Below are 27,937 nucleotides of genomic sequence, written 5' to 3'. Positions count from 1 at the left end.
GACTCCGCAACTTTCACTTGGGAACCCGAAGAGTCGTTTAAACTTAGCCCTTCCCTACCTCTTGGGTGAATTCATTTTCCCTTTGCCAGGAGGTGTCAAGGGGCGGGGACTCTCGGAGAGCTGCGTGGAGGGGCGGGACTGGTCGCCGTAGAAACGGAGGGGCGGGGTCGTCAACAACTTCTCGGTCCGGTTGTTGGGGGCGCCGCTGGAAAAATGGTGAGTGACGCCATTTCCCCTCTAAATCTGAGGGGACCCTTATTTGCATATCTAGATACATATGCAAATCAACCCCCCGCATCTCGTTTGCGAACGCTTTGCAATGAGATGAAACACGCGAGTTGGGTCAACGTGTTGTGTGAGTGCCAAATAGGTGGACCTGGCACCTATTTCCTCCTTTTTTTTAAAAAAAATTAAATAACACGGATTTCTTTTGTCCATCTGCTTCTTTTCATTAAAAAATGTTTTATTTCCACTTGGAGACGCTAAACTGAAAGTGAGAATGAGGCTTTTGTATCAAATTCTAATAAGGATTCATGCCTGGTTCCTGTTAAACCTGTGGTGGCTTTACTTAGCAGGTGGATATTCCACAGGTGATGCCCTCTGAAAATATTTACTCACCCTTTGCATCCTGGACATAAACTGTTTCAACTCCTACCCTCAAAATGTTGCTACAGAGCACCACACACCAAGACAACTAGACACAAGAACAGTTTTTTCCCAAACGCCATCGCTCTGCTAAACAAATGTTCCCTCAACATTGTCAAACTATTTACTAAGTCTGCACTACTAATACCACTAGTTTTTTCCTCATCATTCCTATCACCCATCTCCTCCCACGTATGACTGCATGACTGTAACTTGTTGCTTGTATCCTTAAGATTTTTATTAATATTGTTGCTTCATTGCTTATTTGACCCCTATGATAATCATTGTGTTTTTTTACCTCATGATTCTTGACAAATGTATCTTTTCTTTTATATACACTGAGAGCATCTGCACCAAAGACAAATTCCTTGTGTGTCCAATCACACTTGGCCAATAAAGAATTCTATTCTATTCTATTCTATTCTATTCTATTTTATTCTCCCTTGGTCTTGCACGTTCATTTCACCTGTGGAATATCCACCAGGGCTCTTTTTCCTTTTTTCCTTGCCTGCCAGTGAGTTCTCCCTTCATAATACAAAAGTGTCCTGACTTATAACCATAATTGGGAATCTGAATTTCTGTTGCTAGGTAGGGTGGTCCTTAAGAGTGTCACACCCCATTTTACAACCTTTTTTGACTGGGATTTCAATAGCAATAGCCCTTAGACTTATATATGGCTTCATAGTGCTTTTATACCCTTCTCTAAGCAGTTTAAACTCAGCCTATATTGCCCCCAACAATCTGGGTCCTTATTTTACCCACCTCGGAAGGATGGAAAGCTGAGATAACCTTGAGCCCGGTGAGACTTGAACTGCCAAGTTGCAGGCAGGCACCAGGCACCAGAATTAGACTGCAAGAGTGCGCTCCAACCACTGTGCCACCATGGCTCATCATACATTGCAGTCAGGCGAGGTTTGCTATTTACCGCTGCTACCGGTGTGATGTGTGTGCACCTGTGTGTGTGAGAGATTTCAGCCATATTCCGCATGCACGGAAGCAAAAAACTGATGAAATATCATGCATGTGCACATCCCCTCATGAGTTTTTGCTTCCTGTACATGCACAGAAGCAAAATCTTGCTGGGACGTTTGTGCGCGCGCGTGCTGGAAACGCAGAGCTGTGTGTGCAAGTCCATTTTTGCTTCCATTGTGCAGTGTGGCACGTACCAGATAGCAACTTGATATTTGTTGCAGTATACATTATATTAAGTGGGTCGCCATAGGACGCCGCCTGATTTTACAATCTTTTTTATTTTTGGTGGCAGTCATGAAATGAACTCATTTTATTCAATCGGTGCGTTGTTGGGTGGGGGGCTTTTTTTTTTGCCCCAAACTGGAAGTAAATGGAAGCAATCGGGCAAAAAGAAAAACCCACCGAAAATCACAGTCATATAACAATGAGAAGGTATGACTATTGGATTTCCAGAACCAAGTCATCTATAGGTCTAGAGTGGTTCGTTGTAATTTCAAACAGTTGCTGGTTGTTAAATGAGAACTACCCACAATCCAAGACCGACCATTTTGTGAAGCGTTAGAAGAGATTGAGACCTTCATTTGTGGCTTCGGTTTGTTGTTAACATGGGAGAACACCCTGTGTTTGTGTGAACACACATACAGTGTTACCTCTACTTACGAACTGAATTCGTTCCATGACCAGGTTCTTAAGTAGAAAAGTTTGTAAGAAGAAGCAATTTTTTCCCATAGGAATCAATATAAAAGCAAATATTCTGCGGAGAGGGGCGGCATACAAATCTAAATAAAATAAATAAATAAATAAATAAATAAATAAATAAATAATGTGTGCGATTGGGGAAACCACAGGGAGGGTAGAGGCCCTGTTTCCTCCAAGGAGATTCCTAGAGAGGCCCCACGGAGGCTTCTCTCTGCCTTTTCCGGTTACAGTTTCAGAGGCTTGGTTTTGTAAGTGGAAAATGGTTCTTGAGAAGAGGCAAAAAAAAATTGAACACCTGGTTCTTATCTAGAAAATTCGTAAGTAGAGGCGTTCACAGGTAGAGGTACCACTGTATTTAGGCTGATGGAAAGATGGAATTCAGACTACTCCCCCTTCCCCCGTCTTGTCAATTTTATTGTGTTTTTCTGATTTTCTCTGTTCTTTCTTTTCTCTCCTCGCTGCATTTAGGGTCCCAAAAAGAAAAAGGTATGTAGGTAGATACCTAAATTAATCTTAGAGGCATGTTAAGATATTCATGAACTGGGAGAGTCGTGATAACAAGGTTAGCCAATGAATAGGCATAGCAACTAAGTGATGCAATGAGATGTAAACACATGAGTCTGTGCAGAGAATAGAAACTGAAGTGCATGGCTACTCCCACTCTGTACTCTCTCGCTCTGAACTCTGCTGAAATGAAACTAACTGTTCTATGCTGTCTGTTACTGCGTGAAGAAGAACTATGCTAATGGTATTGTAAATTCATCTCTTACTATGGACAAGAATTCTTGCAATTTCTTGCCATTGACCAACATGGCTGAAGTTGCTTGAGTTGAATTCCAGAACATCTAGAGAAGATGGGATTGCCTACTGCTGTTCTAGATGGCCTAGGATTAGGAATTAGGAAGGAAATAGAAAATAGGTTAGCAAATGTTGTATTGCCTCTGTTCAAATCGATGGTGAGACCACATTTGGAGTGTACTGTGTACAATTCTGGTCACCGCACCTCCAGAAGGATATAACAGAACTGGAAAAGGTGCAAAAAAGGGCAACAAGAATTATCAAAGAAATGGAGCACCTCCTTTATGAAACCAGGTTGCAATGCCTTGGTCTCTTCAGCCTTGAAAGACCCCGTTTAAGAGGTGACTTGATCAAAGTGTATAAAATCACACATGCGATTGGAAAGGTGGATAGAGAATAATTCACCACCCTTATTCTCCCTTAGAGAATTTTTCTCTATCACACGATACTAGGACGAGGGGGCCCTCCCTAAAGCTCATAGGTAAGAAAGTGAGGACAAATAAAGGGAAACATTTCTTCACTCAGAGGGTCCTTGGTTTATGGAATTCACTTCCAGAAGAGGTCGTGACAGCTGTCAGCCTTGATAGCTTCAAGGCAGGATTAGACAGATTCATGGATGCCAAGTGTATCATAGGTGGTTATTGAAACGGATGTCCATGTGCCGCCTTCTATGTTGGTTGAGACAGGCAGGATTCCCTTGAGTACCATTTGTTGGGGGTCAAGGGAAAGGGAGGGTCTTGCCTTCTCTTTCTGCTCAAGTGGTGGGCCACTGAGTGACACAGAATGCTGGTCTCGATGGGCTTTGGCCTGATTCAGCAGGGCTCTTCTTAGGTTCTTATTTATTTATTTTATTTATTTATTACCGTACTTAGATTTGTATGCCGCCCCTCTCCGAAGACTCGGGGCGGCTCACAACACGTGGAAACAAATCATAAATAATCTAACAAATTTAAAATTAAAAGATTTAAAAGACCCCATATACTAACAGACATACACACACACAAGCATACCATATATAAATTATGTAAATAGTCTTTCCAAGAGAAGAGAAAGCCTGTCTCCATACTGGATTTGAACTTGATAGACCTCTTGGGAGGATCTTCTGCATCGGAGATTCAGAAAGTCTTAGCATTCAGCACCACCATTTTAATTCTCCAAGTGCTCCATGACATTCCCACGTGATGGGGCATTGTGGGTAATTAAAATGGCAGGTCTGATGCATCCATGTGATGGGAGCAGATTTATTCACCCTGTAATCTCTCAGTTGCCCGTTGCAATGTCAACAATCTTTCCAATAGGAAAATAAAAGATCTGCAGAGGCAGATACGTTGACATCAAAATTAAGAAACAAAGAAAACTCAGAATACTATAAAATTTGGAATTCATTTTATGAATGGTGAGAAAGAAGGAAAGAAAAGTGAAATTACAGTATAATAATTTATTAGCTATAAAAATAAGAAAAATATGATTATTAAAATAATAATATGTTAAAGGTATATATTGAAATAGAGGATTTGAATTAGTTGAAATATTGCCATACTGATTAAAATAAGGCGGTAAAAAAAGCTAACAAGTGTATAAAATTAATAAATTAATAACCAGAACATATTTTTTCTTACCAGTTGTATTTTCCGTAACAAAAATAAAACAAAATGTGTTTAATGGACTGAAATGTCTTAATTTTAATATGCTTCTTCATTTTTTTCCCTTTTTTCTTTTCTTGTTTGTTTTGTAGATGTGTTTGTCTTAATGTTTTTTATGTACTTTTTGTGTATTACTTTTTTAATGTTTAAATTTCAATAAAAACTTTTTTTTTTTTAAAGGAAAATAAAAGATCATCCTCCATTCCACAGTTTCAGAATGAACTTATGTCTCCTCAGTGCCCAGATTTGAAAAGTGGATATATTTTTACCAATATAATTTTTGGAATAAGAAATATATGGAGTCCCTCTTCTGCTGCGTCCATTTTTAGAAGGGTCTTGACATTTAATTTTCTTTCTTTTATTTTGTTTGGGTTTCAGTCTGCTGGTACTAAGAAGATTAGTAAAGCTGAGCGGCTGAGGCTGCTAAGAGAAGAGGAGGAACGGCGATTGTTTGAGGAAGGTAGGCGGATTTCAACCCCCTGTATTACAAGCGATCCTCGTCTTACAATGGTTCATATAGTGAATATTTGAAGTTACAATGGCTCTGAAAAATTAACTTTTTTTCACGCGTGATCATCCACTTCAGACTGTTTCGGGTAAACCGATAGTAGCGACCTGCGCAGGGGTGGATTGCAATTAATACGGTAATAATAATAATAATAATAATAATAATAATAATAATAATAATTATTATTATTATTATTATTATTATTATTATTATTATTATTATTATTATTATTATTATTATTATTTATTAGATTTGTATGCCGCCCCTCTCCGAAGACTGCTGCTGCTACCAATGCGCTGAGCGTGCGCAGCATGGGGAGTCTCACGTGCGTGTACAAGCTACGGGTGTGCACGGGTCCCCAGCATGATTTTGCTTCCGCGCATGTGCAGAAAGCAAACACACGCTGAAATCTCGTGAGGGGACCTGTGTGTGAGAGAGATTTCTGTGATTTTTGCTTCTGCGCATGACGGAAGCAAAAATAAATCACTGAAATTTCTCTCATGGGTGTGTCCCCTCATGAGATTTTGCTTCTGCATATGCGCAGGAAGCAAAAAAATATGAAAAATTAAAGAAAAAAGATGGTACTGGAGCAAATTGCGCAATCTGGCGGCCGCTCCTGGTACGCAGTCGCCTACCGCACTGGTAGCAACCCATCATTGGACCTCCGGTGGTAGTAGCGACCTGCCTTGGCACTATGCCATCCTATTTAGGCACATTTTGAAGCAAAACACATGCACGGAAGGCCACAGACATGTGTGGAAGGGGGTGCACGGAAATTTGCACACTCACATTTATAAACCGGTAGGGAACGTAAGTGAATACCACCATTGCAACACCACCTGATCTAAATATAGATCAAAATATATGACAACTTAATATTAACCGCTCCAAACTTGACTGTAAAAAATATGACTTCAGTAACCGAGTTGTCAAAGCGTGGAACTCATTACCGGACTCCATAGTGTCATCCCCAAACCCCCAACACTTTACCCTTAGATTATCTACGGTTGACCTCTCCAGATTCCTAAGAGGTCAGTAAGGGGCGAGTACAAGTGCACTAGAGCAGTGTTCCCTCTAATTTTTTTTTGGGGTGGGCGGAAAAGTATAGTGTCTGAGCGGCAGTCCCTTCGGGACTGGGCGGCACTCTTTCCCTCTCACTCTTTCCCTCTCGGCTTCTGGGCAGGTTTGAAAAACTCTGAGTTGATGATGATTTTTAAGTGAGCCATTGCTCATTGCTCAGCTTAGAGGGAACTATGCACTAGAGTGCCTTCCGTCCCCTGTCCTATTGCTCTCCTATATCTCCTATACCTTTCTTCTATTCCTCCTATATCTCCTATTCTCTTCTTCTATTCTTTCATTGATATATTTTAGTATGAGTATCTCCTCTATAACCTTCATCATGTATTTTACTGTGTGTGTGTGTGTGTGTGTGTATACTTATGACCTTTGCAGTGTCCCGGGGTCGTTTGATCCCTTTGAACAATCTTCTGATGAGCAAAGTCGAGCGGGGAGCCAGATTCATTTAACAATGTTACTAACTCAACAACCACAGCAATTCACTTAACCAGGGCAACAGAATCGACTGTAAAATGAGGCAAAACTAACACAAACCATTGTCTTCCTTAGCAATGGAAATTTTGGGCTCGGTTGAGGTTGTAAGGACTACCTGTATTTATGTTTAAGGAATCAGGATTATCAAATAAGCAAATAACAATAATAAAAATAAAAATAAAATAGAAATAGGTCTATTTAGAGAAGGACGGCCTATAAATTTAATTTAATAAATAAATTTAACTAAATAAAAAAAAAGTAAAGTGAAAATAACATAAAATAACATAAAAGATTATAAAATAAAAATAATAAAATAAAATAATAAAATAAAAATATAAAAATATGAAGCAGATATAAAATTAAATAATAAATAAAAATATTTAAATAATAAAATAATAAATAAAATAAATAAAAATAAATAATAAAATAAATAATTAAATTAAATTAAAATAATAAAACAAAACAAAACCTCATTAATCGTGCCTTTTGGTTTTATTCCCAGAGCAAGCCCGCTTACGTGCTGAGCAGGAACAAGCTGTGAAGGCCGAAAAGGAACGTATTGAAAGAGAGAAGACAGAACGCCTTGAAGCTAAAGTGAGTTCCCCCAGATCTTGCTGTGGATAATATCTAGTGCAGGGGTCTCCAACCTTCGGAGAGGGGCGGCATACAAATCTAATAAATTATTATTATTAATTATCACTTACCAGGCTGCATGTTTGATCAATTGAAGTTTCCGAGTGATCTTCAAGGACAAGGAGTCGAGTTGCAATGGATTACATGGGTTTAGAACAAATAAGAGATCTCTTTCCTGTCCCATTCAGGATCAAGAACGCCGGGGTGAAGAGTTAACTGAACTTTCTGAGTTAGAAGAAAGCTTTCTCCTTGCAAGCCAATGGAAGGCGAAAAGCCGAGCCATTGCTAAGGTACGCGTGCCTTGGAATTTATTTATTTATTTATTCAGTTTTTTTTATGCCGCCCCCTCTCCTTACCCTCAGGGCGGCTTACAACCTGTTAGCAATAGCACTTTTTAACAGAGCCATCCTATTGCCCCCACAACCCGGATCCTCATTTTATCCACCTTAGAAGGATGGAAGGCTGAGTCAACCTTGAGCCGGTGATGAGATTTGAACCGCTGACCTGCAGATCTAGCAGTCAGCTTTAGCGGCCTGCTTTTTTAATCATTGGATTTGTACTGAGCTCTGCTGTTGTGAGCCGCTCCGAGTCTTCGGAGAGAGGCGGCATACAAATCTAATTAATAATAATAATAATAATAATAATAATAATAATAATAATAATAATAATTACTGCACTCTACCCACTGCGCCACCTCGGAATATTTGGGCCCTGCTTGCTACGAGGGAAAAATGAAATTTACAATGTAATTTTTAAAGGATGCAAGTCTTTTACAAAAAATCTACATTGCTGTGAGATTTTCCGTGTACAAGTAGTCCTTTATTTATTTATTTATTTTATTCATTCATTCATTTATTCATTCATTCATTCACGCAGGCAGGCAAATATGTATTTGCAATATACAACAGGTCTTTCTTTCTTTCTTTCTTTCTCTTTCTTTCTTTCTTTCTTTCTTTCTTTCTTTCTTTCTTTCTTCATCTATTCAACTTCTATGCCGCCCAATCTCGAAGGACTCATGAAGCGAGAACTACCTCTAAACAGATGAGCGGTCCTGTGACTCTGTTTACCTGCCTCTTTTTCAAATCCATCCACATCTTCTCTGCTTTCTATCTTCATCCATTTATGTCTTGGTGTTTCTCCAGTGGGAACATTATACACGTTGTGACGGCAGTCCAGACCCAACAGTTGCCCAGGAAATCAATACTTTTATGAGTTTGTGGCAAGAAGAGACCCAGAATGATATTACGACGGTAGTGGAGAAAGGCAGCAAGGTGCTAGAAGTAAGTCCCAGCCACTATTATATCCTATAATAGCCATTCCTCCAGCCAGAGATGGGTAATGTGTCTTCACATGGTAGAGTAGAGTAGAGTAGAGTAGAATAGAATAGAATAGAATAGAATAGAATTCTTTATTGGCCAAGTGTGGTTGGACACACAAGGAATTTGTGTTTGGTGCAGATGCTCTCAGTGTACATAAAAGAAAATATACATTTGTCAAGAATCATGAGGTACAACACTTAATGATTGTCATGGGGTCAAATAAGAAATGAGGAAACAATATTAATAAAAATCTTAAGGATATGAGCAACAAGCTACAGTCATACAGTCATAAGTGGAAGGAGATGGGTGATAGGAATGATGAGAACAACCTAGTAGTAATAGTAATAATTTAATTTAATTTAAAATGATATTATATTATATTCTGTTCTGTTATACTGTACTATATTATATTACATTTAATTTAATTTAATTGTATTTAATGTTTAAAAAATTTAGATAATGTCCAACTTACTCTCAGTGTGACTCAGGATGGTTTATAGAGAAAAAAAACAAAAATCACACAAAAATACAATACATAACGACAGCTCTCCACATACAATGACAGTTGAGCCAAAAACTTCTGTTGTCAAGTTGTTAAGGGTGTTTTGCACCATTTTACAACCTTTCTCACCACCATTCTTAAGCGAATCGCTGTGGCGGTTCACTTAGCAACACAGGTTGTTCAATGAATCTTGCTTCCCCATTGACTTTGCTTGTCATAAAAGAAGATATCAGATGATTCCGGGACTCTGCAACTATCATAAATACATGGCATCTGAATTTTGATCAGGTGACTATGGGGAGGCTACACGGGTTGTGGAGAACAGTTGTAAGTCACTTTTTCTCAATGCTGTTGCAACTTTGAAAAGTCACTAAACAAATGGTTGTAATTTAATGTAATGTAATGTAATGTAATGTAATGTAATTTAATTTAATTTAATTTAATTTAATTTAATTTAATTTAATTTAATTTAATTTAATTTAATTTAATTTAATTTAATTTAATTTAATTTAATTTAATTTAATTTAATTTAATTTAATTTAATTTAATTTAATTTAATTTAATTTAATTTAATTTAATTTAATTTAATTTAATTTAATTTAATTGCTGCCTAACTCTTCAAAGATTCTGGGCGGCTTACAACAAATAAAAACAATATTTAAAAGAACAATTTAAAAAATACAGTGGTACCTCGGTACTTGAACGCTTTGGTTCTCGTACATTTCGGATACCGAACAAAATTTTCGGCAAAAATTTGCTTTGGTATCTGAACAAAAATTCGGATACCGAACAGCCACAGAAAATTTTGTTTATTATCCGAAATGAGGGGACGGGGTGAGAAGGAATGGGAGTCGGAATCCGACACGCCCATCCTGGCCGCCCACTAAACAGCCTCCCAGTCGTGCTCCAAGCTGTAGGAAGGAGGGGGCGGCTGCAATACCGGCAGTTTCCGGGGGGCCTCCTTTTCTCAGTGGTTCGTCTTGTTCCCTTTAAGCAGCTACACCAACTTTCTCCTTCCCAACAGCGGCAGAGGCTTTCCTTCGAGCAGCAGCAGCGCCGGGAACGTCAGCGGCTTCCCTTTCTCATGTCACGTTCCCGGCGCTGCTGCTGCTTGAAGGAAAGCCTCTGCCGCCGTTGGGAAGGAGAAAGTTGGTGTAACTGCTTAAAGGGAAGAAGACGAACCACTGAGGAAAGGAGCCCCCCCCCCCTCCGAAACTGCCAGTATTGCAGCTTCCCCCACTCTTACTACAGCTTGGAGTGCTTAGACCTCAGATCTTTATCCCATAGGAAATAAAGGAAATAGGGGCTGGAAACCAATTAAACCCATTTCCATTATTTCCTATGGGATAAATTAATTCGGTACTCGACCAAATCGGTTCTCGACCACACTTCTGGAACGAATTGTGGTCGAGAACCGAGGTACCACTGTAATTACAAAACCCTAGTAAAAGCCATACATATCTCTCAAGATCTCTCACGGCCACATTTAGATGGTATCTCACTCAGTCAACGGCCCCAGGCCTGTCGGAAAAGCCAGGTCTTTACAGCTTTGTTGAAGGCCAGTAGGGTGGGGAAGGTATGGATCCCCGGGGAAAACTGATTCCAGAGAGCCAGAGCCACCACAAAGAAGGCCCTTCCCCATGGCTCCGCCAGTTGACATTGTTTGGTTGACAGGACCTGGAGAAGGCCAGCCCCATGGGCCATTATCGGTTGCTGCGAGGTATACGGTAGGAGGCGGTTCCGAAGATAGTTGAGGACTACCTGTATGAGTGCAAGTGGAAGATAACTGCAGGGCAGGAAGGTAGATCAGACACAATACACTTCACACATGGACTCTGTGTTCTGAATTCCTGTGTCTTCTAACGGAGTGGAATGTCTTACAGCTGATTGTCAAGTTAGAAATGTACGTCCTGGAGACGCCCTTTGACGAGATCTCTCTCAGTGATGTCCTTCAGTACCAGGAGACTATTGTGCAGTTGCAGAATTTGCTTTGTCATAAATACAACCAAGCCACAGAACATCTGCTGAAGGTAAGTGTTCTGTCTGAGCTAGAAGCCCACCAAGAATTGGGTCCACACAGAACCGGATTTTGCAGTATCCTTCCCCAGGAGTGGGTGAGAATGGAGATTTTGCAGTATCCTTCCCCTGGAGTGGGTGAGAAAGGAGATTTTGCAGTATCCTTCCCCTGGAGTGGGTGAGAAAGGAGATTTTGCAGTATCCTTCCCCTGGAGTGGGTGAGAAAGGAGATTGTGCAGTATCCTTCCCCTGGAGTGGGTGAGAAAGGAGATTGTGCAGTATCCTTCCCCTGGAGTGGGTGAGAAAGAAGATTTTGCAGTATCCTTCCCCTGGAGTGGGTGAGAAAGAAGATTTTGCAGTATCCTTCCCCTGGAGTGGGTGAGAAAGGAGACTGTGCAGTATCCTTCCCCTGGAGTTGGAGGGAATGGAGATTTTGCAGTATCCTCCCCCGGGAGTGGGTGAGAATGGAGATTTTGCAGTATCCTTCCCCTGGAGTGGGTGAGAATGGAGATTTTGCAGTATCCTTCCCCTGGAGTGGGTGAGAAAGGAGATTTTGTAGTATTCTTCCCCTGGAGTGGGGGGGAATGGAGATTTTGCAGTATCCTTCCCCTGGAGTGGGTGAGAATGGAGATTTTACAGTATCCTTCCCCTGGAGTGGGTGAGAATGGAGATTTTGCAGTATCCTTCCCCTGGAGTGGGTGAGAATGGAGATTTTGCAGTATCCTTCCCCTGGAGTGGGTGAGAATGGAGATTTTGCAGTATCCTTCCCCTGGAGTGGGTGAGAAATGAGATTGTGCAGTATCCTTCCCCTGGAGTGGGTGAGAATGAAGATTGTTCAGTATCCTTCCCCTGGAGTGGGTGAGAATGGAGATTTTGCAGTATCCTTCCCCTGGAGTGGGAGGGAATGGAGATTTTACAGTATCCTGCCCTTGGAGGTTGGAGAGTTTATAGTATCCTTCCCCGGGAGTGGGAGGGAATGGAGATTTTGCAGTACCCTTCTCTCTGTGTCCTCCTATGGGGCTGTCCAATGCATGTATTTGTATCCAGTGTCTTTTCAGTTTTTCACAAGTCCACCAAGCATGTTAAAATGCCCTTTCGGGTTTGTTTGTTTGTTTGTTTGTTTGTTTGTTTGTTTGTTTATTTGTTTATTTATTTATTTATTTATTTATTTATTTATTTATTTATTTATTTATTTATTTATTTATTTATTTATTTATTTATTTATTTATTTATTTATTTATTTATTTATTTATTTATTTATTTATTTATTTATACCTTTATCCATCTCAGGCAATTTCTTGGGTTAGATTGGTGCAATTTTTTTATTTTTTTTAAAAAATCCATTCTAATGCTCTTTACAGCAAGCCAGTAGTTACGGAGAATCTGAGAGTGGAAATATGGAACTTATCATGAGAGAGAAGGACGTTACGCTGTGCCTTTGGGCCAATCTCAAGAAGAATGCAAGGTAGAAATGATGTTCTTTACAACACATCAGAGTAATTAAGGCTTCACGTTACGTTCATATTGAGATGAGCCACAACTGGGAAGTAACTCATAGAAATCATGGGTGGGAGCGTGTCAACGATGCAGTCTGTTACAACATACAGTTAGTCCTCTCTTGCCTGCAAGCAGCGTGGTCACTACGCAAAAATTACATGTGTCCAGTTTCCGGTTTCTAATGCATACACAAACACATAGTTGTTAGCAGTTTACTTAAGATCCTGGACACAAACTGTTTCAACCCCTACCCTCAAAACGTCGCTACAGAGCATTGCACACCAAGACAACTAGACACAAGAACAGTTTTTTTCCAAACGCCATGACTCTACTAAACAAATAATTCCCTCAACACTGTCAGACTTTCTACTAAATCTGCACTTCTATTCTACTAGTTTTTCTCATCATTCCTTTCACCCATTTCCTCCCATGTTGACTGTATGGCTGTAACTTGTTGCTTATATCCTAAGATTTTTATTAATATTGCTTCTTCATTGCTTATTTGACCCCTATGACAATCATTAAGTGTTGTACCACATGATTCTTGACAAATGTATATTTTATTTTATGTACGCTGAGAGCATATGCACCAAGACAAATTCCTTGTGTGTGTCCAATCACACTTGGCCAATAAAATTCTATTCTATTCTATTCTATTCTATTTTATAACAGCAGACAAAGAAAAAAAATCAAGTCTCTTAAAAGAGTTGGCTTGGATGTTTGCCTTTAACAGGAGCACATACAGAAATAGTCAAAATCCTGTCCAAGGTTCTAAGAGCCAACTCAGGGTTGTTAGCCAATCCAGAAGACACAATTCCCCAAGCAGTGGTCAGAAGACATCACATAAGTGTCGGAGTTCAGACGGTTAATTCCAGTGGAGGATTATGAGTCTAGACCAGGGCTTCAAATAGGCACAGCCTTATTTATTTGTTTGTTTGTTTGTTTGTTTGTTCGTCATTCATTCATTCATTCATTCATTCATTCATTCATTCATTCATTCATTCATTCATTCATTCACTCATTATTTAGACTTCTATGCCGCCCAATCCCGAAGGACTCAGGGCGGCTTACAATAATATAAAATTACAAATACAGTAGTACCTCTAGATACGAGCTGCTCCACATGCGAGTATTCCAAGTTACGAGCCAAGACGCGAGCAAAATTTCTGTTCGACACTCGAGCTCAAATTCAGGATACGAGCCGAGCGGCCACTAGGTGGCGCAAGAATTCCATGTTTCCAGTTATCTCGGCGCGAAAAGCAAAGTCTAAAGGCATTCGTTCGAGATGCGAACTGATAGACATACGAGCTCAGGTCTGGCACGAATTAAACTCGTATGTCGAGGTACCACTGTACAATAAAAAGGAAGTCAAATATAAAGTCAAAAACTGTAAAACCCCAATTAAAACCCACAGTTAAACTATCTGACCAGCATACATGCATACCATTCACACAATTTGGCTGTGAATAGATGTTAATTCATGGTCCCCAGGCCTGCTGGCAAAGCCAGGTCTTTGTGGCCTTGCGGAAAGCCAGTAGGGTGGGAGCAGTAAGGACATCGGGACGGGGGGGGGAGAGAAGGCCCTCCCCCACGGCCCCGCCAACCTGCATTACTTAATCTACAGGACCTGGAGGAGGCCAACTCTGTGTGCTCTTATTGGTCTCTGGGAGGTATGCGGCAGGAGATGGTCCTGTAAATAGCCTGGCCCTGAGCCATGTAGGGCTTTATGAGTAATAACCAACACCTTGAATTGTGCCCGGAGACTAATAGGAAGCCAGTGCTGCTCACGGAGATATGGGTGTATCTGCCGGCACGCGAACCATTGTCCCAGCTTAACTCCAGTGTGCATGTTCGTGCTAGCCAGCTGATTTTTGGCTTGCGTGGAGGTTCTGGGAGGACATTTTCAGGAGGGGCTCTGGGGGGGTGGGGGAAGGCATTTTTGCCCTCCCCAGGCTTCAAGAAAGCATCTGGATCCTGGAGAGGGTGAAAAATGGGCCTACTGGCCCTACTGGAAGTCAGGAAATGGGAGAGGAATGAGTGGGGAAGTTTTGCGTTCATGTACAGGACACGGGGAAGGTTGGGGGATCACACATGCATACACAGGGTTGTGGTACATGGGGGCATTGAATTATGGGTGTGGGCATGCACACATGCACAGTAGTGCGCGCACACACGTGCTTTCGGCACCCGAGGAAAAAAAGGTTCACCATCACCGCTATATGACCTTGGTTGCATTTTCCTTTCCCCCACCAGATTCCGGAACCAATTATTTAAGGACGAGAACCAACAACCCTGCCATGGATTTGAACTTCCCAAGCCGTTGACCACCTGCGATGTGGCTGTACGCATCTTGCACACCCCTTACGACCATTTGTCGCCTTTTCACGATTTCCCCAAAGAACTCCCAAAGCTGGACCTGCCATCCGCCGAGGAGATGGCCGAGGCTCAGCTCAGCAAGGACACAGGAGTCCAAAGTGAAGATCGGGATACCCTGAAAGCCTTTTCTGAGGTCAAAACGGAAGCTTCAACGAGAACCATGGTAAGACGGGGCAGAAGCTGGCAGGGGGGAAAAGGACTTCCCTCTGTGGGTACTGTGATGGTTCGCCTGTATCCTGCACAAATAGTTATGGACTCCAAGTCCGAGGACGCAGTGACGGTGGAAGGGCTAGGCAGGCGTCCTGTATTACTAGTACCTGACAGTGACAGTGACAGTGATGAGGGGCCTTTGGCAGTGGTGGGTCTCCACCTGGTATAGCTGTGATCAGTGATCTTTTAGTGGTTTTTGATGGGTTCCAAAGGTCGGCCCGGCTGTACATATGCCCAACATGTGTGTATGAGCCTCTCTGCGTGATTTCACTTCTGCGCATGCACCTGAAGCAAAATCTGATGCGAGGATGCTTGCGCGGGTGAGATTTCAACAAATTTTGCTCTCTTTTTGCCGAATTTTTGCTTTGAGTGCATACGCAGAAGCGAAATCTCGCACAGGGGCATACACACACCTATTGGGTGCCTGTGTGCCTGCGCCAGCCTGACGATTCCATACTGGTAGGGAAAAGTAAGTGCTGCCCTTCGCTGGCCTTTGGCACTTCCTGTCAGCTATAACAAAGCATTTCCTGTCAGCAATGAGTTCCTGCCAGCAATGCCCAGGGCTGAGTGACTTAGGGGAAGAGGAGGAGCCACTTTTGGATGCTAGGGTTCGAAGGTCACGCAAAAAACAGGAATGGTTGGCTAGGAGAAGAGTCACTCATAAGTAGTGCTGCTGGGTAATTTTGTCACGCCCTCACACTATTTAAGGGCGAGGTACGCTCTGCCTTGTTGCAGAAAAACAACATTGTTCTTTGAGGGTTCATGTTGTCTGGACTCTTGCATTCGGTTTGGATTTTAAAAAGGACATTCTTGGCTTTGCTAATGAGATTCGTTCTGCTAGCCAATTTCTGAAAATTCTGTCTGAGAACTCTGGCGACAGCTGGTAATTATTACTGGGTTATCTTTGCTCTGGGACTTTAACCAACTGATAACATTGATTCCTCTGTAAAACTGTATAGAATAGAATAGAACAAAAGAATAGGATAGGGTAGAGTAGAGTAGAGTAGCGTAGCATAGCATAGCATAGCATAGAATAGAATAGCATAGAATAGGACATTGGAGGTCTTCTAGTCCAGCCCCTTCTAGTCACTGTCTAATTTCTTCTTAAAAACAGTATGGTTGAACTCTATTGATTTTGCCAGTTTTAAGTGATTTTAATATTTGATTAATCAGAGGAGAATTTACCCAGCCTCCAAAAGTGATTTATTAATATCGTTCAACTGGCCAGCACTTGTGCTAAGCCCGTGATGGTGAACCTATGGCACACATGCCACAGGTGGCACATGGAGCCATATCGGAGAGCATGCGAGGCATTGTCCTATGTCAGCTCCAGCATGCATGCGTGTGCTAGCCAGCTGGTTTTTGGCCTTGGGGAAGGCCGTTTCTCCCTCTGGAGGCTTCAGGGGGGAAAAACCGTCCAACGGGCAAACCAGAAGTTCAGAAAAACAGACCTCCGGTTTGCCTGTTGCAGTGTTTTTTGCACTCCAGAACCTTCAGGAAAGCTTCCCGAAGCCCCAGAATGCGAAAAACAGCACACCAGGCAAACCGGAAGTCCGTTTTCCGAATTTCCGGTTTGCCCATTTGGCTGTTTTTTTACCATCCCAGGCTTCAGTGAGGCCTGAGCCCATGCGCAGAGACAGGGAGGGGTTATGCGCATGTGCATGGGCAGCATGGTGAGTGCGTGCGTGTGCAGGGGGAAGGGAATGGGTCTGGGCACATAAACACACACACACTTTTGGCCCATGAACTGAAAAAGGTTCGCCATCCCTATCCTAGGCTGTTGTCTTCTCCTCCTTGTAGACCTATAGCGATGTCTTCAGTTATTCGGAAAGAAGAAGGAGCAGCAGCTCCGGAAGTAGAGACGAGCATTATACCAAAAGCTCCTTTTTCCTTCGTTCCACCTCCCGAGGTAATGGGGTCCCATTCTGAATAACGACATTTCTTTACGGTTAGTCCTAGTAGTTTAATGATGATAAATGGGACCAGGAAAGTGACACAGTTGTAAGGCCAAAACAATAAAAAAGATAAAAATTACACAATGGCCTCGCTTGGCAACAACAATTGCAGCGATTGTGCCCTTTTCTTCCACCTGAGTTGTGCAATGAGCTAAAAGATGAATTTTTGGCTGCAGGAAGCCCCCATTCTTTGGTTTTAATAATGAAACTTATCAATCTTCTATCTGGCTATTTTATTTATTTGTCTCTGTCTGTCTGTCTGTCTGTCTGTCTGTCTGTCTGTCTGTCTGTCTGTCTGTGTCTGTCTGTCTATCTATCTATTTATCTGTCTGTGTCTGTCTATCTGTCTGTGTATGTATGTATGTATCTATCTATCTATCTATCTATCTATCTATCTATCTATCTATCTATCTATCTATCTACCTACCTACCTACCTACCTACCTATCATCTATCTATCTATCTATCATCTATCTATCTATCTATCTATCTATCTATCTATCTATCTATCTATCTATCTATCTATCTATCTATCTATCTACCTACCTACCTACCTACCTATCTATCTATCTATCTATCTATCTCTCTATCTACCTACCTACCTATCTTCTGAGCATGCACAGGATGCATGCGTGAGATTTCGGTGGGGTTTTTTGCTTCCGTGCATGCACAGAAGGGACGCATGTGCAAACTTTCAGCGATTGTTTTTGCTTCCACACTTGCGCAGAAGCAAAAAATCGGCGAAACCTCACATGCGTGTGCATCCCCTCCCAAGATTTTGCTTCCTGCGCATGTACAGAAGCAAAATCTCACTTAGATGTGCGCACGTGTGCCAGAGACGCAGAGCTGCACATGTAGCTCAATTTTTACTACCGGTGGGATGGTGTCGACCGTACCGGTAGGAACCTGCTATTGATTGTTGGGGAGAAACTGGGAGGGAGAAGGAGTATTAGATGTAAGTGCCACCTTGAGGTGTTTATACAAATGTCAAAAGCCAGGGGAAACCAACAGACCAATAAATAATAAAACTTTGTGATTTCTAAACCCCTTCTCCATTGGCCCAAAAGGCAAACATAGCAGCATCTTTGCTACTGTGGCCAAATCAATTTGAGAGGCTGCCAGGCCTTGGCAAGGAGAAATATACTATGCCTTTCCGCTGCCCTTTCGGATGAAATGAGGGATTGCTGCTAATGAGCTAAGACCTTCCCACCTGTCTGTCCTTTTTCAGCTCACGTTTCGGCCCTGCGGCTCTTTGATATCAGTGAATTGGACATCCTGGAAGATTACACGGTGGATTTGCACCAGTTCATGTCAGTGGGAGGCGTCTACCATTGCGATTTGCTGAAGCTCCCGCCTCAAGCCAAGCAAGTCAAAGGATGGACCATGGTGGAAGTAATGTTCATTTTAAAGAGGGAGGGGTTGGGAAAAGGGGTTGCTTGCCATGTGAGCTCTCCTTCCCAAATACAATTTTCTCCTTTCTTTTAAGCAAAAAGAAAAAAAGAGAGAGAGAAAGAGAGAGAGAGAGAGCAAACTGGGTGTTCACGCAAACCTTCATCAAAGGCAATAAAGACCTTGTGGCTTTATTACCCTACACATTAGACCACATCTGCAGTCCACTAACATAGATTGTCTGAGATATAAGTGTTGTGTGAACAAAGCCCCAGTATACACATAACATAGAAACAAGTACATGGCGGATCTTCTAGTATACACATTTACCTTAGTGCAAATTAAAGTACAAAAAACTAAATTAGGGATTACTGTAGCCTAGAGGATAATTCTCTGCCTTACAAGGCAAAGGTTGCAGGTTCAAATCCCAGTGGGTATGGCTAGCTGATGAGGCCAAAATAAGGCCGAAATAGATCTATCCTAGTCTCCCTTAATTTTCAAATTCAGCAAAAAAACATGTGACATACACACACACACACACACACACACACATACATACATACATATATTCGTAGATTTTCACGGGTATATGTATGTAGATTGTTCTGAGTTCGGGTTTTGCCCCGTGTAATATTTTGCATGTCTATGCGACGTTTGTATATATATATATACAATATATTATTGCAGCCTTTTCCTTATAAGGCAGAGAATTAACCTCTAGGCTACAATATCCAATCCAGTTGTGTACCAGGGAAAGGTTACATATTTTTTGTGTCGAATCACCCTGGTATATTGAAGGAACATTACATACCTAGTTTCCTCAATCATTTATCGTATGGTTTATAGACTCGAGAGGAGGTATGAGTTGAGTTATTTCTACAAAAGAGCTAAAATTTCTTCATTTCTTTGCTTGAAGGTCTTGGATAAAGGATTAGAGACTTACCCCTACACTGCGACATGTGAGGAATCTGAAGACAACTCAGGGGTGACTGTGGGAATCACCATCCATCTTTCTGATGCTGTGATTTATTTTGAAGAACCACTGATAGCAAGGTGGGATCGTCAAGGTACCGTACACTTCTAACCACTGCTGCAAGAATTATTTATTTATTTATTTATTTATTTAATTGTTTATTTATTTTTTTATTTGATTTGATTTGTATGCTGCCCCTCTCCGCAGACTTGGGGCGGCTAACAACAGCAGTAAAACAGTATAACAAAATCCAATATTTTAAAAAAACAGTTAAAAACCCATTATATAAAAACCAATCATACATACAAACATACCATGCATAAAATTGTAAAGGCCTAGGGGGAAAGTGTATCTTAGTTCCCCCATGCCTGGCGGCAGAGGTGGGTTTTAAGCAGCTTACAAAAAGCAAGGAGGGTGGGGGCAATTCTAATCTCTGGGAGGAGTTGGTTCCAGAGGGTTGGGGCTGCCACAGAGAATGCTCTTCCCCTGGGACCCGCCAAATGACATTGTTTGGTTGACGGGACCCGGAGAAGACCCACTCTGTGGGACCTAACTGGTCGCTGGGATTTGTGCAGCAGAAGGCGGTCCCAGAGATATTCTGGTCCAGTGCCATGAAGGGCTTTATAGGTCATAACCAACACTTTGAATTGTGACCGGAAACTGATCGGCAACCAATGCAGACTGTGGAGCGTTGGAGTAACATGGGCATATTTGGGAAAGCCCATGATTGCTCTCGCAGCTGCATTCTGCACGATCTGAAGTTTCCGAACACTTTTCAAAGGTAGCCCCATGTAGAGAGTGTTACAGTAGTCGAGCCTCGAGGTGATGAGGGCATGAGTGACTGTGAGCAGTGACTCCCGGTCCAAATAGGGTCGCAACTGGTGCACCAGGCGAACCTGGGCGAACACCCCCCTCGCCACAGCTGAAAGGTATTTCTCTAATGTAAGCTGTGGATCGAGGAGGACGCCTAGATTAGCCAGATTTCAGTCAAGGAGAGAAGTAACTTAGAAGTAAGTAGGAATTTCCTGACAGTTAGAAGAATTAACCAGTGGGACAGCTTGCCTCTAGAAGTTGTGAATGCTCCAACACTATAGGTTTTTAAGAAGAGACTGGGCAATCACTTATCTGAAATAGTATACTGTAGGGTCTCCTGCTTGAGCAGGGGGCTAGACTAGAAGATCTCCAAGATCCCATTCCATTCATTCCTGTTCCCACTTGCCTTCCCATCCCTTCCCTTCCATTATTCTAGTCTATTTTTCAAAGCACCTGAGGGTAGAACAAGAAGCAATGGGTGGAAACCAATCAAGGAGACAAGCAACCTAGAACTTAAGAGAAATTTCCTGTCAGTTAGAAGAATTAACCAGTGGAACAGCTTGCCTCCAGAAGTTGTGAATACTCCAACACTGGAGGTTTTTAAGAAGAGAATGGACAGTCACTTATCTGAAATAGTATAATGTACTATTGAGCAGGGGGCTGGACTAGAAGACCTCCACGGTCCCTTTCCAACTCTGTTATGAACGGGTCCAAAGACGGGCTACAAAAATGGTGGCAGGTCTTAAGCATAAAACGTATCAGGAAAGACTTAATGAACTCAATCTGTATAGTCTGGAGGACAGAAGGAAAAGGGGGGACATGATCGAAACATTTAAGTATGTTAAAGGGTTAAATAAGGTTCAGGAGGAAAGTGTTTTTAATAGGAAAGTGAACACAAGAACAAGGGGACACAATCTGAAGTTAGTTGGGGGAAAGATCAAAAGCAACATGAGAAAATATTATTTGACTGAAAGAGTAATAATTCGTTGCACGAATCCCAGCAATCAGTTAGTTCCCACAGAGTGGGCCTTGTCCGGATCCCGTCAACTAAACAATGTCGTTTGGCGGGACCTAGGGGAAGAGCCTTCTCTGTGGCGGCCCCGGCCCTTTGGAACCAACTCCCCCCAGAGATTAGAATTGCCCCCACCCTCCTTGCCTTTTGTAAGTTTCTTAAAACCCACCTCTGCCGTCAGGCTTGGGGGAACTGAGATATTCTTTCCCCCTAGGCCTTACAATTTACGCATGGTATGTTTGTATGTATGTTTGGTTTCATAATAAGGTTTTTTTTAGTTGTTTAGTATTGGATTGTTACATGCTGTTTTTTATCACTGTTGGTAGCCGCCCTGAGTCTGCAGAGAGGGGCGCCATACAAATCCAATTAGTAATAATAATAATAATAATAATAATAATAATAATAATAATAATAATAATAGATGCTTGGAACAAACTTCCAGCAGACGTGGTTGGTCAATCCACAATAACTGAATTTAAACATGCCTGGGATAAACACAGATCCATCCTAAGATAAAATACAGGAAATAGCATAAGGGCAGACCAGATGGACCACGAGGTCTTTTTCTGCTGCCAATCTTCTATGTTTCTATGATTAAGTGTGAAGGCTGCTGGAATCGAGAAGTTGTAAGAAATTTAAACAGCTGAGAGAAACACATTTATTTATTTGTTTGTTTGTTTATTTATTTGATTTTTTTTTAATGCCGCCCTTCTCCTTAGACTCAGGGCGGCTTACAACATATTAGCAATAGCACTTTTAAAAAAACAGAGCTAGGCTATTGCCTCCACAATCCGGGTCCTCATTTTACCCACCTCGGAAGGATGGAAGGCTGAGTCAACCTTGAGCTGGTGATGAGATTTGAACCGCTGACCTTCAGATCTACAAGTCAGCTTCAGTGGCCTGCAGTACAGCACTCTACCTGCTGCGCCACCCCGGCTCAACATATGCGGTTTTTCTTTTCTCCCATGTACCAGAGAAATACTGGAGAACCGATGACATCGGGGAGGTGAACTACAGCATGAAAGAGAAGGAGATCTCCTTCAGAATGAACGGCTTCTTCACCGTCACGTTGCTTCAGGATGCTCACCTCAACATGCCCTATCAAGCCTGGGAGCTCCAGCCTGTAGCGCTCAACAAAGCTATTTTTAGTGTCCTCACCACCTTTGCTGAGGTCGAAATCCACATCAAGGTACGTGGGAGACAACGGACAGATCTGTGGCGGGAGTACAGGTAGCCCTCGACTTACATGAGTTTATTCAGGGTCCGTTTAAAGTCGCGACAGTGCTGAATTGTGACCGGAAACTGATCAGGAGCCAATTTATGACACTTGCAGTGTCCCAAGGTCACTGTGATCTCCTATAACGGCCTTCTGAAAATAAAGTCAGTAGGGAAATTGGATTCACTTAACTACCGGGTTGCTAACTTAAGAACTGTGGTGATTCACTTAACAACCGTGACATGAAAGGTCGTAAAACGGGGCAAAAGTTGCTTAACTCTCGCTTAACAATTTAAATTTTGGAGGTCAATTGTGGTTGTGAGTTGAGGACTACATGGAGTTACAATCGCATGCCATTTGGGGCATTTTGGGATATCTGACTGATCTGTGAAACTCAGATAACAGAATAAGAGAGTTGGAAGGAACCTTGAAGGTCTTCTAGTCCAACCTCCAGCTCAGGCAGGAAACTCTATATCAGTGATGGTGAACCTTTTTTCCCCTCAGGTGCTTAAAAAGTGTGCGCGTGTGCTATTGCACATGCATGAGTGCCCACACCTAAAATTGGGTGTGGTTTTGCCCTGGGGAGGGCAAAAACAGCTTCCCGCATCCCGAGGCCCTCGGGAGGCCAGCACTAGCCTATTTCCCAACTTCTGGTGGGCCCACTAGGCTCTTGTTTCACCCTCCCCAGGCTCCAAAGGCTTCCCTGGAGCCGGGTAAAAACACCCTCTCCCATCCACCCGGAGGCTCTCTGGAAGCCAAAAACGCCCTCCCAGTGCCTCTGTGTGATCCAAAAATAAGCTGGCCAGCACACAAATGGACATTGGAGCTGAGTTAGGCAACAGCTTGTGTGCCAGCAGATATGGCTCCATGTGCCACCCGTATATCCGCCTTGCTTAGCAACATAAATTTGGGGCACTTTGTGGACATGAGCCGAGGGCTGTCATTTGCTCACCGCTTAGGAAAAGTCTGAAACGGCTGTTTAGCGGCTTTTCTGTTTCTCTGAGGCAGGACAACCAATGCATGATCTACTCTGTGGCGACAATGGAAGAGTCTGACCTGCTCATGGGGCTGAGAGAACAATGGATGACGCCCATGGCCCTCATGATGGCCCTGAAGAGAGCTGGCATGAACATCTTTCCCGCCGAATACTCCACAAAGTACGTCAGCGTGAACAAAAAAGTAAGTAGCCGGGAAAACCATTTTTTTCTGCCGCCTCCTCGTTTCATGTGTCCCATTTGGGTAAGAATGTGCAGCCATTTGGGGTTGTCTTACTAGGGTTGCTGTAAATATAGGAGACAAGTCCAACCTTGGCAACTTTTAAGGCTTGTGGACTTCAACTCCCAGAATTCCTCAGTCAACCTGGAAGTCTCTAGCATGGAAATGTCTAAGTGCACAAGCCTTAAAAGTCCTTCACCTACACCAGGAGGGTCCAACCCTGCAATTTTAAGACTTGTGGACTCTGCACAATAGAGATCACTTTCAGTTCTCTCTCTAATCTCTATTATCTATCTATCATCAATCAATCTCATCTCTCTCATCTATTCTTTCTCTCTAATCTCTATTATCTATCATCAATCTATCAATCTATCATCTCTCTCTGTCTCTCTAATCTCTTATTATGTATCATCTCTCTCTCTCTCTCTCTCTCTCTCTCTCTATCTAATCTCTATATTTTTTATTATTTATTTATTAGATTTTTATGTCATCCTTCTCCTCACTCAGGGCGGCTCACATCGGGAGGGGGGGGGATACAATATATAGAAATCTAAAATTAAAAGCATCCAAAAACCACATTTCTTAAGAAGCCAATTTCTTAAAAACCATCCAACTATACATACCTACCTACCTACCTATCATCATTCTCTACCTACCTACCTACTTACCTATTCTCTCATGTATCTCTAGCTAGCTATCAGATCCTTGTTAGACGATGAATCAATTCAGAGAGATGATATAGACAAATGTGATAGATTAGATCGATAATATATAGATGAGAGATGATGATGATAGAGAGAGAGAGAGGGAGGGAGGGAGAGAGAGAGAGAGAGAGAGATATGATAGATCAATATAGAACATCAAGAGCAGAATTCTGGGAGTTGAAGTCCACAAGTCTTAATGTTGCCATGTTTGGGGACCCGTGACAAGAGAGAGAAGCATCAAGAGAGGCAAATCAGGGTTGGCCCTTGTTCCTGTGCTAAGCTTCACTGGATACTTTCATCTACTTTTTTTGACAGACGCTCTTGGCAGAAATCATGGTTTATCAGCAAATGTCTCTTGTTGCAACCTCTTTTGCCTTTGGCTGGAGCAAGTGGAACCTGAAGAGTGGAGAGAACAATTTGGTCTTTAAGGTAGGAGTGAGTGGCCAGACCAGAAACCCTCCAGGTTAAATATAAGCAGAGCTGTCCCCAAGGCCCCACTCTAGGTGGCATACAGGTGGTTGAAACCAATCAAAATATCCCCAATCATTGACACCTGTCTACCTCCCCACACCAAAAAACCCCCTTGTGTGGTTTTTATTAGATAGCACAAAAATCAGCGATAAAGCCAGTCAAGTAACAAGCAATAAGGATAAGATTACATCTGGAGTCCTTGGATCCTACCCCTGAAGAAATGTGGGCAGCTGTGACAACACAAATCAGGTTCTGCCTATTTGTGTGTGTTCCATGTTGCCGCTTAACATTCAACTTTATCCATTATTACTCTTTCATTTTTTAAACGGTTGAACACATTCCTTCAGAAGCTACCAATGTGTATTGCGTCAGCCTTGAAATGAGGGATCCTTGCTGCGCTCTGAGCTTGGTTGCTTTCTTGCAGACGTTTCATTACCCAGCTAGGTAACGTCATCGGTGTTAGAAGCAGTAGCCACAGCACTAGAGAGAAGTCCCCTGAATGTGGGCTCCAGCAGGAATCCAAAAGCTTGGAAGACAAAACCTCTGGTCCCGGGGGTGATCCACCCAGATTGGATCTTGCAACTGAAGATTTATATGCCGCTTCATAGTGCTTTACAGCGTTTTTAGCCTCCCCTGGCTCTAGGCAAGACTTTAGAGCCTGGGGAGGGCAAAAACGAGCCTATTGAGCCCACCAGAAGTTGGGAAACAGGCCATTTTCAGCCTCCAGAGGGCCTCCAGGGGGCAGGGGAAGCTGTTTTCACTCTCCCCAGGCATTGAATTATGGATATGGGCACTCACGCATGCACAATAGTGCACGCACACACTCTTTTGACACCCAAGGAAAAAAAGATTTGCTATCACTGTCCTATACCATTTCAGACAAGTGGCTGTCCAGTCTCTTTTTAAAACCCTCCAGTGATGAAGCACCCACATCTTCCGGTGGTAAACTGTTCCACTGGTCAATTGTCCTCATTGTTTGGAAGTTTCTCCTTAATTCCAGGTTCCTTATCTCCTTGATTACTTTCCATCCACTGTTTCTTGTCCTGCCCCTCTGGTGCTCTGAAAAATAAATTGACCCCTTTTTTCTTTGTGGCAAGCACTGCATTCTAACCATTGCAGCCCCAGGGCTCCTTCCCTCCTAGAAGGGAGTGCTCTAGCCGTGATGGTGTTACCTAGTTGGGTAATGAAACGTCCTCAAGGAAACAACCGAGCTCAGAGAGTGCCCGGATGTCCACCCTCTTTTTTTCTCCTGCCCAATTGCAGGCCTGTGAACATCTAACCGACGACGACGAGATCCAAGACGAAGACTGGGACCTTTACATGTTCAACGGCCAAAGAGCTCAGAAGCTGGCAATCGGCGAAGAGAGCGAGGCCTTCTCCCAGAACATTGCAGAAGGCTCCGAATTCCACTCCACTCTTTATCATCTCCTGAAAGATTACGGGAGCAACGATGCCATGGACCGGGTCAGGCAGAGCAACTACCTCTTCATCGATGCCGTCTACCAATTACTCCTCGCCACCAGGGTGTTGACATACTCCTAACAATGCCAAAGGTTGCTTTAAAAACTTTATTGAGTTCAAAGACACTCCAGTCAATGAGAGGTGGAAGTAATCACAATTCGGACATCTTTTTTTAAAAAAAAGAAAGGAAAAATAAATAAGCGATTTATAAATAGACCACGTGCCCTGAATTTTTTTTTTTAAAAAAATATTTATATATGTATATTGTTTCTGTAAGCTCTTTGGTGAGATTTGGGGGGTGGGAGGGTGGTAGGGGAGAGAAGAGAAAGATGGACAAAATTAAAAAAGAAAAAAAATACTTTCAATCATTCTACTTGCTTGACCAGAGAAGAAAAGAATCGTATCTTGTTTCTGAACAGCGTGGTCTCAAATTAACAGCAATATTAGAGGACGCATTAACATTGCATTTTCTCTACAGTCAGACATTTAAAAATGTGATAAACCTAAATTGCTTGATCCACCTGCTCGATTATTCCATTTAAGGGTACATGTTGAACAGGCACTAGAAGAGGTGTATTTCTTTTTCAACCTTAACAAGTCTAAGGTGGGTGGACTTCAACTCCCAGAATTCCCCAGCCAGCCAGGAGAATTCTGGGAGTTGAAGTCCACCCATCTTAAAAGTTGCCAAGACTGAGAAAATCCTACAGTGGGGGGGAGGGCGAGGAATCCATTCTGATTACTGCTGAATTATACAGGCGGTGGTCCATGGTGAAGGAGACGTGTGTATGGCCACAATAATTTCTGTACTGAGCTCCAAGCGGTGCCGGTGCCCTCAGGAGAGGCTTCCACAGATTGATTGACGGGAAATCCCGTAGCAAACGTCATCAGGATGACCAAGAGCACAACAGCCACGACAGAGGCGTAGAGGGCTTTGCTAATCCCGGAGCAGGAAATCCTAAGAGTGGAGGCCCAAGAAGACACTCTCGAACATCTGCAAAAGAAGGGTGGGGGGAGAGAAAGCATGGAAAACTAGACATGGAGCCCTTTACCCAAGCCCTACCTTCAATGGCAATTCAGATGCTACAACACATGGACACGGACTAGACAAATCTCAACTTCCTCAGGGAGAAATAATACGTAACGGGGAACCAGATCAGGGGTGAAATTCAGCAGGTTCTGGAGAACCAGTAGTGGAAATTTTGAGTAGTTCAGAGAACTGGCAAATGCCACCTGTGGCTGGCCCCAGGAGTGGGGATTTTGCAGTATCCTTCCCCAGGAGTGAGGAGGGGATGGGGATTTTGCAGTATCTGAACTTTTCTAGATAAGAAACGGGTGTTCAAGATTTTTTTGCCTCTTCTCA

The 27,937-nt window shown here is 42.5% G+C and overlaps 2 protein-coding genes across 10 annotated transcripts in view; one reads left to right on the top strand and one right to left on the bottom strand.

Moving 5' to 3' along the window:
* The first annotated feature begins 110 nt into the window (after window positions 1-110).
* On the top strand, window positions 111-26,793 carry DNAI7 (dynein axonemal intermediate chain 7). 6 transcript variants are annotated; one of them, XM_070754373.1, is made up of 16 exons: window positions 162-216; window positions 2,785-2,802; window positions 5,136-5,217; window positions 7,319-7,410; window positions 7,638-7,739; window positions 8,592-8,729; window positions 11,154-11,300; window positions 12,648-12,751; window positions 15,037-15,322; window positions 17,170-17,278; window positions 18,552-18,709; window positions 19,629-19,779; window positions 22,485-22,699; window positions 23,735-23,905; window positions 24,961-25,074; window positions 26,380-26,793. In XM_070754373.1, exons 1-16 carry the CDS (start codon window positions 214-216, stop codon window positions 26,656-26,658), a joined length of 2,169 nt encoding a protein of 722 aa, XP_070610474.1. In that variant the 5' UTR covers window positions 162-213; the 3' UTR covers window positions 26,659-26,793. The 6 variants fall into 6 exon arrangements, with proteins under 6 accessions (XP_070610476.1, XP_070610475.1, XP_070610478.1 ...); XM_070754371.1 differs by having other exon boundaries at window positions 18,552-18,715; XM_070754375.1 differs by lacking the exon at window positions 2,785-2,802 and having other exon boundaries at window positions 111-216.
* Window positions 26,671-27,937, bottom strand: part of IRAG2 (inositol 1,4,5-triphosphate receptor associated 2) — a 67,483-nt gene continuing 66,216 nt past the window's right edge. For all 4 annotated transcript variants that reach the window (XM_070754368.1, XM_070754369.1, XM_070754367.1 and 1 more), the window contains one exon: window positions 26,671-27,568. In XM_070754368.1, the coding sequence (XP_070610469.1) occupies window positions 27,325-27,568 (244 nt within the window). In that variant the 3' untranslated portion in view covers window positions 26,671-27,324. The remainder of the gene's footprint in view (window positions 27,569-27,937) is intronic.

The sequence above is a fragment of the Erythrolamprus reginae genome, chromosome 6 (genome assembly GCF_031021105.1).
Source record: "Erythrolamprus reginae isolate rEryReg1 chromosome 6, rEryReg1.hap1, whole genome shotgun sequence".
NCBI lineage: Eukaryota > Metazoa > Chordata > Lepidosauria > Squamata > Dipsadidae > Erythrolamprus > Erythrolamprus reginae.
Note: the sequence above shows the minus strand (reverse complement) of the source record. Positions and strands in the feature narration are given on the sequence as shown.

Excerpts from the sequence above, each read along its gene's own strand:
- DNAI7 (XM_070754371.1), top strand. Across the intron at positions 7,411-7,637 it reads CAGAACGCCTTGAAGCTAAA|GATCAAGAACGCCGGGGTGA; the intron begins GTGAGTTCCCCC and ends TGTCCCATTCAG. Across the intron at positions 12,752-15,036 it reads AATCTCAAGAAGAATGCAAG|ATTCCGGAACCAATTATTTA; the intron begins GTAGAAATGATG and ends TTCCCCCACCAG.